Source organism: Thamnophis elegans, chromosome 2 (assembly GCF_009769535.1).
Source record: "Thamnophis elegans isolate rThaEle1 chromosome 2, rThaEle1.pri, whole genome shotgun sequence".
Taxonomy (NCBI): Eukaryota; Metazoa; Chordata; class Lepidosauria; order Squamata; family Colubridae; genus Thamnophis; species Thamnophis elegans.
In genome coordinates, this window is record NC_045542.1 from 12714073 (window position 1) to 12728329 (window position 14257).

At 44.0% G+C, this 14257-nt stretch overlaps 1 protein-coding gene across 1 annotated transcript in view; it reads right to left on the reverse strand.

Annotated features, from left to right (window-relative positions):
• Nucleotides 1-758: 758 nt before the first annotated feature.
• The window catches only part of NDUFB11 (NADH:ubiquinone oxidoreductase subunit B11), a 51195-nt gene continuing 37696 nt past the window's right edge, over nt 759-14257 (reverse strand). Inside the window, exon 3 of the mRNA XM_032210287.1 lies at nt 759-940. Coding sequence (XP_032066178.1) covers nt 811-940 — 130 coding nt within the window. The 3' untranslated portion in view covers nt 759-810. The remainder of the gene's footprint in view (nt 941-14257) is intronic.

Here is a 14257-nt window from a genome sequence, read left to right on the forward strand (position 1 = left end):
TAATAGCCCTGCCAGGAGGATTAATCTGATGGCAGTACCAATAACTGTACACAATGCCTTCATCCTTGTGTGGCCAATAAGCGGTATTTATCAAATTCAAACATGAGGGAAAAGGTACAATGCCAGGACCCCGGAGAACTAGATCCAGGCTTGTTGCCAGTAATATGTTCATGCCGGATCGGCTGGTTACGAGGTAAGCACCGTAGGCAGAAATAAATATATATATATAGCTACACTGCAAGGCACCAGGCAGAGCCATCTGCTCAGGGTACAATTATGCCAGGGATGGGATGGTGCAGCCAAATTTGACTAGATTCTCAATAGCTTTAAGAAGCCTGGCAAGAATCCCTCCATTACCCCCCCCCCCCAAAAAAAAAGAAAAAGAAAATATAGCTAGAATTCTCAGCTCTGGTGTTTACATCCTTTTTCAGGCCTGGAATCTGTTGGAAATATTCCGCACCTGCCAGCCTTATGGATCAATTTCTTTTCTCACCCTGGAAGGCCTCATGTATGCAGTTCCTGCTCCAGCACTGCAGGTAGGATATTGATACCTAGTACTAAAAGTAGCTCCACATGGGCAAAAACCCAAACACCTCCTCCTCCCCAGGGAACCGTGTCTGGCCTGCTCCACACAGTATGAAGACCAAGTAGGTAATTCACTTTTGCGAGAGACGGGGGGGGGGGAGGCAGAGGGAGGCAGAGAGACAGAGAGAGAGACACACACAGAGAGAAATAACAGAAGGCTGGCGGCCAGGATATATATTATATCTTAAAGGTTTATTCTCAACATACAAGTAAACATTAAAGCGATCATTCTTCTTCTTCAGGAGGCAGCACAATCTTGCTAGGGTCGTAGTAATAAGAGGAAAGAATGGGAAGACCTTGTTCAGTTCGCTCCTTAACTCTCCGTTCAGCTTCCCGGCGAGCCCAATGAAGATTCCTACAGGGGAAAACAGAAAGAAGTTCTGAGTGAATTATGAAGAAGTGTCATGGTGTGTCATCATGAAGAAGCGGCTATGTAGATTCAAGCGGGCCTTTGATCCTACTCCAGGGAAAACAGCAACAAGAACTGGTAGGTGTTAATCTGCCTTGGTGAGCAGAGAAACAGGATATAATGTATTGGGTAATACACAGGATAAGCTAGACCGTTTCTGAAATAAAATAGGCAATTTGTTACAGAAATGTTCTTTATTTCATACTGATTCAAATGTGCTTATTACATCATTTGCTCAAGCTGTGTGATTTAACGGGAATCAGTGTTTTTGTTGTTATGGCTAAGACAGGGAGGAATTACAGCATTTGTGTTTCTTTGGAAAAAGGAAAACTAGAGTAGCGGATAGGGACGCAGTGGCTCAGTGTCTAAGACGCTGAGCTTGTCGATCAGAAAGGTAGGCAGTTCGGGGGTTCGAATCCCTAGCGCCACGTAACGGAGTGAGCTCCCTTTACTTATCCCAACCTAGCAGTTCGAAATCATGTAAAAATACAAGTAGAAAAATAGGGACCATTTTGGGGAGAAGGTAACAGCGTTCCGTGTGCCTTTGGCGCTTAGTCATGCTGGCCACATGACCACGGAGAACGTCTTCAGATAGCGCTGGCTCTTTGGCTTTTAAACAGAGATGAGCACCGCCCCCCAGAGTCAGGAACGACTAGCACATATGTGCAAGGGGAACCTTTACCTAGAGTAGTGGGGAAACTGCATTCGAATTTCCCAGAAAGAATGGGATTGGCAAGCCATGTGAAGAAAGCCATTCCTCAAAGTGAAGACCTTTCATGACTCTGAGGACTTGAAATAAAATTGATTCAACTAAAACTGCCTGGGATATAGAATTTAGCATGACTAGACTGAAGCCAAGTGTGCTCATGTCCTCAGATCAAAAAGATATAAAGACTCTTGAAAGGAACAGAAGGACCACGTAGCATTCATCCTGACCCATCCGAGTCCCACCACTTCCCACTTTTTCCGTGCTCTCTCTTACGCAGGCAGACTCTAGCAGTGCTTTTCAGCAGCACTCCCAGCTGTTTTGTCCGTAGCATCTTTGACATGCCATCAGCAGACGAAGTTAAGAGTATGAACCCAATCAAAGCCACAGCATTAATTACACTGTGCCAAAATGAAGAGCAAAGCTGCTTGCCTTAATTAGTGCTTCGTCAAGAAGTCATCAACCTGCTGCTTAGCTGGCGGGAATGAAGACACAATCTCCTTTTTTCCCCACAGTTCTAGACTGTTCCAGTTTGTGGGATTTGGGGAAGGGCCACCCACAGAAAGATCAAAAATCACAAGTGGAAGGGAGATCTCATGTTGGATTTTCATTAATTCCATCTGTCCAAACATTTTCCATTCCATATTTGGACCGTTCCAGATCACTTGATCCTTGAGTTTCCTGCTTGAACTTAATCAGTCCAACCAGAGGGAGCGAGTCTGACATGAGATGCCCAAGTGGCTAATTTGAGCCACACGATTTGTATGTATATATTACATAAATCTAAAATCTAAAGAGCCAGCCATCTGCTTTCATGAATTAGAAAGCAGTAACGGGGCCTGGCCTAGTTTACAAACGCCTGCTGCTTCCTTCTCTCCTTCAGATGGGAAAGTAGGAAGTTAAGCAACTCCAAACCGAGAGACGGAGAGAGGATGCTTTACATTTTTCTCTTTTGGATATCATAGTATTCTAGTACAGCAAAGCAAACACTTGAGCCAGGGTCCATCCATTTTCCTTCTCAACGCCTTTCATCTCCCCAACCCCAACAATAAAGCTCTTCTTGAGGATACAGATGCACAAATCCTACACATAATTCACAATTAATTCAGTCTACAAAGAATTAACTGGTTTGTCCAACTGCCACATGGCTCAAAACCTTGTCATGGGAGAAGTCAGCAGGGGTGGACTCCTGGGGGTTCAGAGGGGTTCGGGAGAACCTCTAGCTAAATTCTGTGGAGTTTGGAGAACTCACAAATCCCACTCCTGACTGTCCCTGCCCCTCCCAATTGTCCCCACATGGCCTGTTTTGGATGCAGGTAAGTGCAGGGCGCGCACGGAGACTTGGGGAAGGCGAAAAACTGGCCTACTTGAAGTTTAAGAAAGCTGGAAATTGGCCGTTTTCTGGCCTCCAGAGCCTGGGGAGGCAGTTTTTGCCCTCACGGAGGCTCAAGGAAAACCACCGGAGCCTTGGGAGGGCAAAAATGACCCGCCCATGGTGCAGAAGGCTGACTAGGCCAGCAACCGGGCAGAGAACCCCTTGCTAAAATTTTTGAAGCCCAGCCCTGGAGAAGTGTCTAATTCCAGCCGTTGCAGGCTTCCCCCTCTTCTCAGGCAACCAGCAAATAAAAAATGGGATTCAAGTCATAAAGACAAAGGAACCCTGCCTGCTTATGCTACCTTTCTACCTGTTCCTCTAGCTCCAACTTTAATACATCCCCTTTCTGCAGTAAAATCCTCTTCTGCGCCAGAGCTTCGTTACCCACCCAGCTTTGCTAAATCACTTTCCTCAGGGGATTCCCCAGCTTGACCTGCTCAGATTCCCAAGAAAGATGACTGTAGATAGCAAGTGACTGGCAGAAATCTCTTTACTGGTGTATGACATACTTGCTCTGCGTTATGTCCGGCATGTTCGGTCCATGTGAAAATAAGTTGAACTTTTTTTTTAATTTTTAAAAGAGAAAAAGAAGGATTAGGGATGATATGATAGCACTGTTCCAATTGAGGGGCTGGCACAAAGAAGAAGAAGGGGGTCAACCTATTTTCCAAAGCACCGGAAAGCAAAACAATGTGTCAGCGTTCCAAGTATCATGTAGAATTAAATCAGAGTCCAAGGCAAAATGATCCTTAAAGTTCCAATTTAATAAATCAGACATCTTAGCACATCTGTGTAAATCCCAATTCTGGAAACTACATCAGAATCCCACCCAGTTAAAAGTTCATGATCTTGTCCCCACACCCACAATCCATCACATGGTCTAATCTTCTTCTTCCATGCTGGCGTCTCCACCCAGCTGCTTCCGGTGAGGTGTAAAAATGCAGAGACAAAAGATGACCTTGGCTTCTAGTAAAGAATGACAACAATACATTCCACAATCCTACTCCTGTCTATTCCCCCCTCCCATCAACTATACTAATGAAACAGCATAATGAAATAAGAGAAAGTGTGGCAGGCCAAAATTCTAAAAGGAATATAATTGCAGGCCTGACACAATGGATTGGAAACTAATCAAGAACAGAAGCAACCTAGAACAAAGGAGAAAATTCCTAACAGTTGAGTGTTTAACGCAGTGATGGAATTCAAATTTTTTTATTACCAGTTCTGTGGGAGTGGCTTGGTGGCCGTGGCAGGGGAAGGATACTGCAAAATCCCCATTCTCTGGGGCCAGCCAGAAGTGGTATTTGCCGGTTCTCCGAACTACTCAAAATTTCCGCTACCGGTTCTCCAGAACCTGTCAGAACCTGCTGAATTTCAACCCTGGTTTAACAGATGTCCTGTTTGAAGCCTCTTCTGTTTTCTTGCCACTTGGGAGAGAGGGGGAATGAATTTATGCTAAACTGTTTTTATTGTAATCTTGAATGCTACTTGTTGGTTTCTACTGACACTTTTTCACTTTAAATGGAAACCTCAGAATAGCAGGATTGAACTTCAGTCAACAATACAGATGTAAACCGTGCTACTTTTATATCCTTCTGCCTGCCTTCAAAGCAATCAGGACTCTCTCCCTCCAAGGAGAGGCTAGTGCAAACCCCAACCTGTTTTCCCCAGATGTCTTTGCTTTCAAATCCCATTATACCTTGCCCATAAAAAATTAGGGAAATTGCAGTCCAACACAGCTTGAGGGTGCCGGGTTGAGAAAGATGGATAGACAGCCAGACATAACCCAGATCGACTGGGGGGTAGGGGGGGAAGCATAAACCCTCCACTCCCAGCAGAGGGCACTGTGGGAAACATTTTGGGTATTGTAGAAGACAGATGCAAAAGAAGGGCATTATTAGAGCATCAGCATTTTGCATTGGACTGATCAGTATACATATAAATCTATGTATTAATTAATATGCTTGTACCACCCATGCTGCACTGCTTCTGGATGATATGTGCTTTCTCAAGACAAATCAGTCCGCTCTAACCACCTGAATGAGCTGGAAAGAGACGTAAGAAGTCGGGGAATCCGCTCTTCCAATGTTCTTGGAAGAGCAGCAATGCCAAACCTTGGTCTACAGAAACTTTTAATTATTATTATTCCTCATTCTGCAATGACAGAAGATCTGCCTTGTCAGCTCATTAAGCCATATATTAACGGCTGGTTGTGAGCTTTCGTCTGAACCCCTCCGGGAGACAAATGGGACTGCGGTAATTCCAGAGATAAAGAAGGTGCCGGACGAATGAGCAGCTGAATCAGGAACGGTGGCAGAAAAACATTTAAGTGGCAGGGAAAACACTTTCAGGGGAAGGAGGTTGTTAAGAATGAAGGAATGCAGAGAGGGGAGCATCATTCACCAGCAACAGCCTTCCAAAGGAAAGGAAAACAGAAGGCAGCCAGGAGGAAGTTCCAAAGGGCAGCCTAAAAAGATTAATTACTTCTCTCTTCTCCCCTGCCAATCAGAGCAATATTTGATGGCCCTTAAGAGCACTGAAATTGCATCTTAAATATGTACCGAGGGCTGATGAAGCGTGCTATCTCGCGCTCAGGAGACATGCAGAAAAGGCGGAAGCAAAATGAGACACGGCCCACGGAGCAGGGCTCTGCCCCCCCGGCCCAAGGGCTGAAGCGTGAGACAAAGGCATGCAAGATCAGGGGCCACAGCCACCCTCTGCCAGCCCAGAATCTGATCAGACCCCCTCGACTCAGTCTGTAAAACGGAAGGGTTCCCTCCCCTCTCTGCTGAGCTGTTCTGAGGAAACGTGACTCCCCCTGCGGGCTGTGGGGCTGCTCTGTGAGGAAAAGTAGGCTCCTGTGATGCCAGATAATTGTATCAGAAGAGCAGAAGGCCTCTCATCCCAGCATGGGTTTGTCTGTCTCTTTTCCTTCCTTGACCTACCCTCTCTAAAAGCTGGTAGTTCAATTCCCTGTGGTCCCCCCCCCCCCTCTACCTCCCAAACTAGGCAATCGGAGATGCTCGCTGCAGCAGTGGTATTCACTACTGGCTCCCCAAGGGCCTCGCTAATGAGACCCCCATCAATTAGAGATCAGTTGCGTCTCACGCCTCCCCAGAACACAGAAGGGAGCCAGCTTTCCTCTGCACTGAGACACAAAGCACTCCAGACAGAGAGGGATCTCCTCCTCCAGCTTTTGGCCAAGCTTCATCCCATTTGTGTGTGTCTGGATCAGGGGACGGCTGGGGTAAGAGCCAGACTACAAATAGTCTTTGGCTTACAACAGTTCACTTAGGGACCGTTCAAAGTTACAACGACACTGAAAAAAGTGAGCAATGACCTTTATTTCGCACTTACAACTGTTACAACATCCCCATGGTCATGTGATCAAAATTCAATGGACACTTGTCAATTGACTCCTATTTATGACGGTTGCAGAGTCCCGGGGTCACCTTTGGCGACCTTCTGACAAACAAAGTCAATGGGATTCACTTACCCACCTTGTGACCAATTTAAGAGCTGCACTTACGACAACCGTGGCAAGAAAGATCGTAAAATGGGGCAAAATTCGCTTAACAAATGTCTCGTTTAGCACCAAAAAAATGTGGGCTCCATTGTGGTCGTAAGTCAAGGACCCCCTGCATTGGCCCAGCATCCTTCCCATCATCTGAATCGGACACCTGCATAACTCAGAAGGTTACCTGTCAGAGGGAGACGGGGGGGGGGGGGAGACTGAGATCCTGAAGAAGAGACACACAGCAGAGGCGCAGAGCTGTGGTTGCTGTAAGTGGGCAAAAAAAGATTTCCCGCTGCCCTTTCGTGTGTTTGCACAGCAAGCAGCAGCCACAAGAAAGGATTCTTCATGCATAAAAACAAGTGCAAGTTACTGCAGCAAATATTCTAGGCTACCTATTACATTTCCAAGCAATCCGGGCTCTGAATCATTTCCCCATCGGGTTCCTAGCCTTTACTGTGGCAGGAAAGATAGAGCAGCGTTTTTGCTCAGAAGCATAAATGCTTTTGGCTCACCACCCAACTTCCCTCCGCAAACAGTTAAACTCATTTGGGCCAGGGGACCCTCGGTCTCCTCAAAAACTCATTTGTCTTTCCTTTTGTTGCATCATTTCACAATTAGGATACTTAGCATTCTGCACCAGTGAGACTAAAATCTGATGAACTCACAATGCAATTTGCTCTGCGTTACCCAGCATTCATTAAAACCTGTCATCTGGGCTTGGCGAATTTACTAGCTTCCTCCATCCTTATTATTGCTTTCCGAGTTCTGACTTCAAGCAGGTGAATATGACTCTCCACGGTTAGTAGTGACGGCAGAGGACTGCATGATGTTTCACAGAAAAGGAGAATCAAGGCAATTCCTTTGGAACTGCCTGGCCCCTCCCTCAGCTGCTTTTTTTTTAAAAACCTAGTTTAAACAAGCACATCTCTTAATGCCCAGCTGGGAGAAGTTATCTGAATGGTGTTGAGGAAGTACCTATGTACATATGTATGGGATAGATATAAGACATAAATTACAGGAAACAAAAGGATATGAAATAAGAGTTTGCTTCTCTTAATTATTTGCTTTAATGATTAAAAAGGTGTACAAAAGCAGGCAGTGATTTGGAACAGGAATGGCCAGGATTTAAAAGGTAACCATAAGGATAAGAGCACAGAGAAATAGGCGGCAGTACAAAATAAAGAGGAGGGGGAAGGAAAAACAGGAATGGTCCAGGAAAGAACAGCAGAAGAGAAAAAACCATCCTATGAAAGCAAAGCCAAAGCTGGAACAATGAAAAATGTAGAAGGCACAAATATGCTTGCTGTAGAGAGGCAGCAAGAAAAGATGAAAAGGTAGGATGGGGACAATGGGGGGCGGGAGAGAGAGAGGAAGAGAGAAAGAGTCTCCATCAATCGGAGAAGATGAAAGTCTATGAAGAATCAACCCTGAAGTCTTGCTGCTGGCTTAATATTGTGCATCTGCAGTCAGAAAAATAGCTCAGCACAGGTCACAACCATGTGAATAAGACCGCACACCTAGTAGCGCTGTATTCCCCCACCCCTAAAAAAAAAGCAAATCAAAAGGACTTCTTTGATATACAGCATATTTAACTGGAATTTGGCATCAAGATGGCAGATAGAGCATGTTCAGATCTACTAGCTGGGATCAGTTCCGCAAATTCTTCTAAGCATCGCTGCTAAGGCTTGGCCAGGAGAATCACATTTGGAAGTTCGTAAAGCTGTAGAAGATTGATTTGTAAAGCTGGTGTTGTGCATAGGTTGCCTTTTAGCTGAAGCGAAGGAATAATCAAATGCACCCTGTGATCCAATATTAAATTATGTTTTGTTTAACCAAGACTTATTACCTGCCAGAACCAATGTAACACGCTGGACCAAAACTAAGCACAACTCCGTGTTGGCTTAATCAGTACCAATTCCCTCATTACAAAGGGAAGGCGATTTCCCCAAACACTGACACCTGGAAGCACCCTTGAGTATTGCCTGCAGCTGGGCAAGCTGTAATCCTGCCCCTCTGAACTCACGGCTAATCTGCATCTCCCTTCATTCAAACCGAACCTTAACCCTGAAGAAGCACTGGAAGCCATAAGAGCTAAAGGAGAGAGAATTGAGTCAGCGGGCTTTGTACTGCTCCCGAAGGTACACCCACTTCGAAGATGGGAGGAGGAACAACCACCGAAGCTCCCAAATTCCTTTCTCGGTGCAAAAAGGTGGGAGCAAAGCTCAGGTTGTTAGCAAGATTGGTCTTCAGGCTCTCTCTTCTGGGAACAGGAACTGTACAAGCTGCTTCTGATCAGAAGGTTCTGTGTGCGTCAGCAGCGGAGCTGGGCTATAGCCGGCCCCTCCCTGCCAGCCAAAACAACACGCTTCCCAGTTCTGGGGCCTGGTCTATCTATATCCCATAGGCTATATATATATATGCACACCTAGCACCAGCTGGTGCACCCTCCCCAAAATAACTCCTCCGAGCGCCAGTGAATTTCCACAACGCCCCTTCTAAATAGGTTATCTTGCCTGAAAACAAATTCTTTCATCCAGCGAGGCAGGACACAGGACTGGAAAAGACACTGAAAAGATTCCGGTGTGGGGAGGAAGATAGGAAGAAGAATTGACATATGCTTGGGAGGGATGCTTTCAACACAGAGCCCCATGATGGCTTTCAGAGACTGAAGGGGCAAGGCTGGTCACTGATGCTGAACTCCAAGGCTATGCTCTAAACTGATGTACGGCTTCTAGTTCCTGTCTGTACATATTTCCAAATTTACTGCTTTGAGACACAAACATGTTGGGTCCATTAATCGTGCTCCTCATTTGGCATCTTGAGAAATACAGCTTCCTTTACAACAGTCAGAAGCATTGTATCAGCCTTCATTGATTGTAGAAAAATGATCTCTGTTTGTGTGTTCAGTATTTGGTAAAGGATGGACAGTTCTTTGTGTATGTGTGAGTGTTTGTGTGTAGTTGGTTGCTTTCTGCCTCCCACAACTCTACCTTTCAACCTACTTTCTATATCAATGTATCTCACCTTGGCCACTTAAAGAGGTGTGAATTTTGGCCACCAGAATTCTCTAGCCAGCCATGCTGGGAGTTCTGGAAGTTGAAGTTCACACATCTTCAAATGATCAAGGTTGAGAAATACCTTTCTATAGCTTTCCTTTCCTTCCTTAAGGGTTGAACAAGGAGGCAGAAGAGTGATAAAAATTACAGATTTATAAGGCTCTTATAAGAGGGTCAAGGTCTTCTAGATGTGATTTTATTTAGATGGGTAAGGAGAGCTGGGGGAGACATTATTCTTGCAATGTTTTAATCATGTTTAAGCAAATGGAAGAAGACTGGAAGGCTGCTGACAAATATAGATATGACAGCCATTCTAACTTCACATTTAACCAGTTTCCCACACAGTCATCTTGTTTGAGAAATAATACAGGATAGCATTAAGACTAGATAATATTGAGTTCACACGTCACGGCAAGACCACAATACCATATACCATTGAACTGCAATTTAGTTGGGCAGGAACAACTTGGGTCAAAGTGAGCAACATTCAGTCCTGTAGCTTATTTTTCATTCCCTTAGCTGTGGTTCAGCGATCAGAAGCCACCATGGATTTCTTGTCCTTTCAGACTCAGAAGGCTGAAATACATAGTATTAGGCTGCACATAATTACACGTAACTCAATTACATCCCCACCTTGACTTGTCTTTTCACTAAATAAAAAAACACCACCACCAAAGACTGAAATTCTTTCTGCAAAGGGAAATTACTTTAGCTCCAAAGTATTATGTGAATTATCCCTTGACAGATGCTGAATCCTATTTGATCCACAAGTAGGATAAAAATGATGGCTGTTTGATCATTATACAGGAAGAGTTGCTTCCTAGAGGCAGGAGGCGATCTTCGTCCTATGCTTCTGTACCCTTTTCCCTCTAGGTCAGACAAAGCCAAATTGCCAGGCCCTTGAGAAAGGTAGCTCAGATTGGGAGGACAGCAGTGGTGGGATACATTTTTTTTTTTTGCTACCGGTTCAGTGGGCGTGGCTTGGTGGGCATGGTGTGGCTTGGTGGGTGGGGCAGGGGAAGGATACTGCAAAATCCCCATTCCCTCCCGATCAGCTGGGACTCAGGAGGCAGAGAATGGGGGCAGGGCCAGTCAAGGGTGGTATTTACCGGTTCTCCGGTAAACTACTCAAAATTTCCGCTACCGGTTGTCCAGAACTGGTCGGAACCTGCTGAATACCACCTCAGGAGGACAACATTGATATTTCAAAGCAGGGTCTTTCCAGAACTTACTAGGGATAAACCTAGCCTTGAAGTTATTTGCATTCGATAGATGCTTTCTATCTCTTGAACCTTTCAGGTCCAATGGAATTAGCTTTTTGTCTTTTATCTCACTAGATAGAATTACATTCTCCTGTGTTTATATGTGTTTCCATAGCAAGAGGAACCCACAATTTAACACTTTTATATCTCCTCCTTATGAGACTGGTTTCTATAAAAAATCTTTACAATCTATGGATCCATCTATAACATTCAGATGTGCCAACTATCTTGAACTCTCAGTTGAAGTCAGGCTATAAATCATCTAAGACAGAGGTCTCCAACCTTGGCAACTTTCAGACCTGTGGACTTCAAGTCCCAGAGTTCCTCAGCCAGCTTGCTGGCTGAGGAACTCTGGGAGTTGAAGTCCACAGGTCTTAAAGTTGCCCAGGTTGGAGACCACTGATCTAAGACACCAAGAGGAATCCCTAATCCTTGGTACAGATAGCTAATTCTAAGGTCACATGAGCCTGTTTACCTAGACATAAAAATGCAAAAGGATAGAAAAGAATAGAATAGAATAGAATAACAAGAGTTGGAAGGGACTTTGGAGGTCTTCTAGTCCAACCCCCTGCTTAGGCAGAAACCCCATACCATTTCAGACAAATGGGTATTCAATCTCTTCTTAAAAACTTCCAGTGTTGGAGCACTTACAATTTCTGGAGGCAAGTTGTTCCACTGATTATTTGTTCTAACTGTCAGGAAATTTCTCCTCAGTTCTAAGTTGCTTCTCTCCTTGATTAGTTTCCACGCATTGCTTCTTGTTCTACCCTCAGGTGCCTTGGAGAATAGTTTGACTTCCTCTTCTTTGTGGTAATTCCTGAGATACTGGAACACTGCTATCATGTCTCCCCTAGTACTTCTTTTCATTAAACTAGACATACCCAATTCCTGCAACCGTTCTTCGTATGTTTTAGCCTCCAGTCCCCTAATCATCTTTGATGCTCTTCTCTGCACTCTTTCTAGAGTCTCCACATGTTTTTTACATCGTGGCTACAATATTGCTGCCGGGGACTCTGTTTCTGTTTTAGTAGGTTCAGAACTTGCAGCTATTTAACAGTGATGCCTCTCTCTTTTCTCTAGCCCAGTGATAGTCAACCTGGTCCCTACCGCCCACTAGTGGGTGTTCCAGCTTTCATGGTGGGCAGTAGGGGTTTGCTGTAACTCTGCTTTATAAATTTTATAAAGTAAAAATTATTTCCCTACTTTATAAATCACCATTACTGTGGAACCGGTGGGCGGTTAGAAAATTTTACTATTAACAGAGAAAGATAAGTGGGCGGTAGGTATAAAAAGATTGACTACCCCTGCTCTAGCCCATGCTCCAGGTTACAATGGCCTCTTTTGGGCTGCTGGATCTTGGAAAAAAGTGGTGGAGGAAAATACAAACCTATAACATCCTTCCCTAATTTGCGGCTTTTCGGATGCATTGGGAATAGAACTCCCTGAATTTCCAGTCGTGATTGTAATCATTAGGCAAAAGAGCCAGGTGGTTGGTCTGATTGATGAAAAAGTGTCATCCCACTCGAATTGTTAATCTTCATGATGCAAGTACTGTTCATCTTAATCTATTCAATTTCCAGTGTTTGTGTGAGTAATCCTAGATTTTCTAATTTAAGTGTAAGTGACGGAGGGAGGGAGGGAGGGTGGGAGGAAGGATCCCAGTTCTTGCAATCGTATTTCAAAAAAGTAAAAACTAGAAAAAGCAATATCAATGGTCTCATTTCCTTTCTAGTTGATACAAGCTAGATCACTCATTCCAGTTCCTCTTATGATATTGTTGTTAACAGACATTCTTGTTTGTTTTTAGTACTTTCCATCTGCCAAAACACATTCTTCCTTTTTCTTCTTTTCTCTGGAAAAAAGAATGCCTCCAAATTGGATTTTCCAAATTCTGCTCAAAATGTAGCTTTTCCATGGTTCCAAAATTTTGCTGTCCCCAAACCAAAAAGAATAAGGAAAATATCCCAATTCCTAATGGGTGGTTTATGTTTGCTTCCCTTATCCAAAAATAGTCACCTTTGTGTGGCACATAACAGAAAAGTGAAATAAAAAGTTCCCTGTTTTCATTCTGCTGAGGATAGAAATAGAAACTGTACTGGGGAAGCTAAGTGAAATATTGATTGAATCTCGATTGGTTAAACCAGGGTGGGACAACTTTAAAAGTATTTTGGGAGGGCAGGCTAGCAGTAGGTGAGGCAATGTTAGTGCCTGCAAAATCAAGGCAATGAGAAACAAGCTCATCCATTTTAGGCAACTGTGAAAGGAGGGAGGTTATAGGAAAGATCTAGGAGGATTTTGAGGGCCACATAAAGCTCTGGGGCTTCATGTTGCTAACACCTTGATAAACCTTTGCAAATGTACAAGGTACAGGTGCCCTCCAAGCTTATAGTAGCCACTGTCTTCTTCAGTAGAATAGAATAGGATTCTTTATTGGCCACGTGTGATTGGACTCACAAGGAATTTGTCTTTGGTGCATATGCTCTCAGTGTACATAAAGAAAAATGAAATAGAATGCATTCATCAAGAATCATAAGACACAACACTTAGTGATGGTCATAGGTTACTAATAAGCAATCAAATTATACTAGGAAACAAATAAAACAATGTAAATTTTAAAGATACAAGCAACATGATTATAGTCATAAGTGGGAAGAGATAAGTACTAGGAAAGAAGAGAAGAATAATAGTAATACAGTCTTAGTAGGTAATTTGACAGTGTTGTGGGGATTCGTTGTTTAGCAGAGTTATGGCATTGGGGAGAAAACTGTCCTTGTGTCTAGTTGTTCTGGTGTGCAGTGCCCTATAGCATCGTTTTGAGGTTAGAAGTTGAAACAATTTATGTGCAGGATGTGAGTACCTGTGAAAACAGGCACCAAACCAAGGTATCTGTCTGTGAAAGATACAATTTCATGCCACAATATTTCATAGGGATGGGATCATTTGGAGCCATGTCGGGAGAGGGGGGGGGGGGAACGGACGACAGCAAAGTTATAGGCAGAGTGCCAAGCACAGAATACTCTTTTGGCATCAGATGCAAGTATTGGATGCAGCAGGCTTAGTTTCAAATCAAAGCATGATGTTTGCTTCTTGCTGAGTGGGAGGGAATCTGCTTTGATAGCTTCCTGTCCCTCAAATCCATTGATATCCCTAAAGGGACTTAGACCTACCACAAACTGCAGATTCAAGGCCTTTGATTTTTTCTTCTTCTCTGTAATAACCTCTATCTCTGCTAAATCTTTCTCTCTGATCTTCTCCACACAAGTTCCCTTTCTAGCCAAAAAAAGGACACAAAAGGTAGTAAAAGCTCCCAAACACGATGCAAATCAATCTCTCTCTCTCTTTCTTCC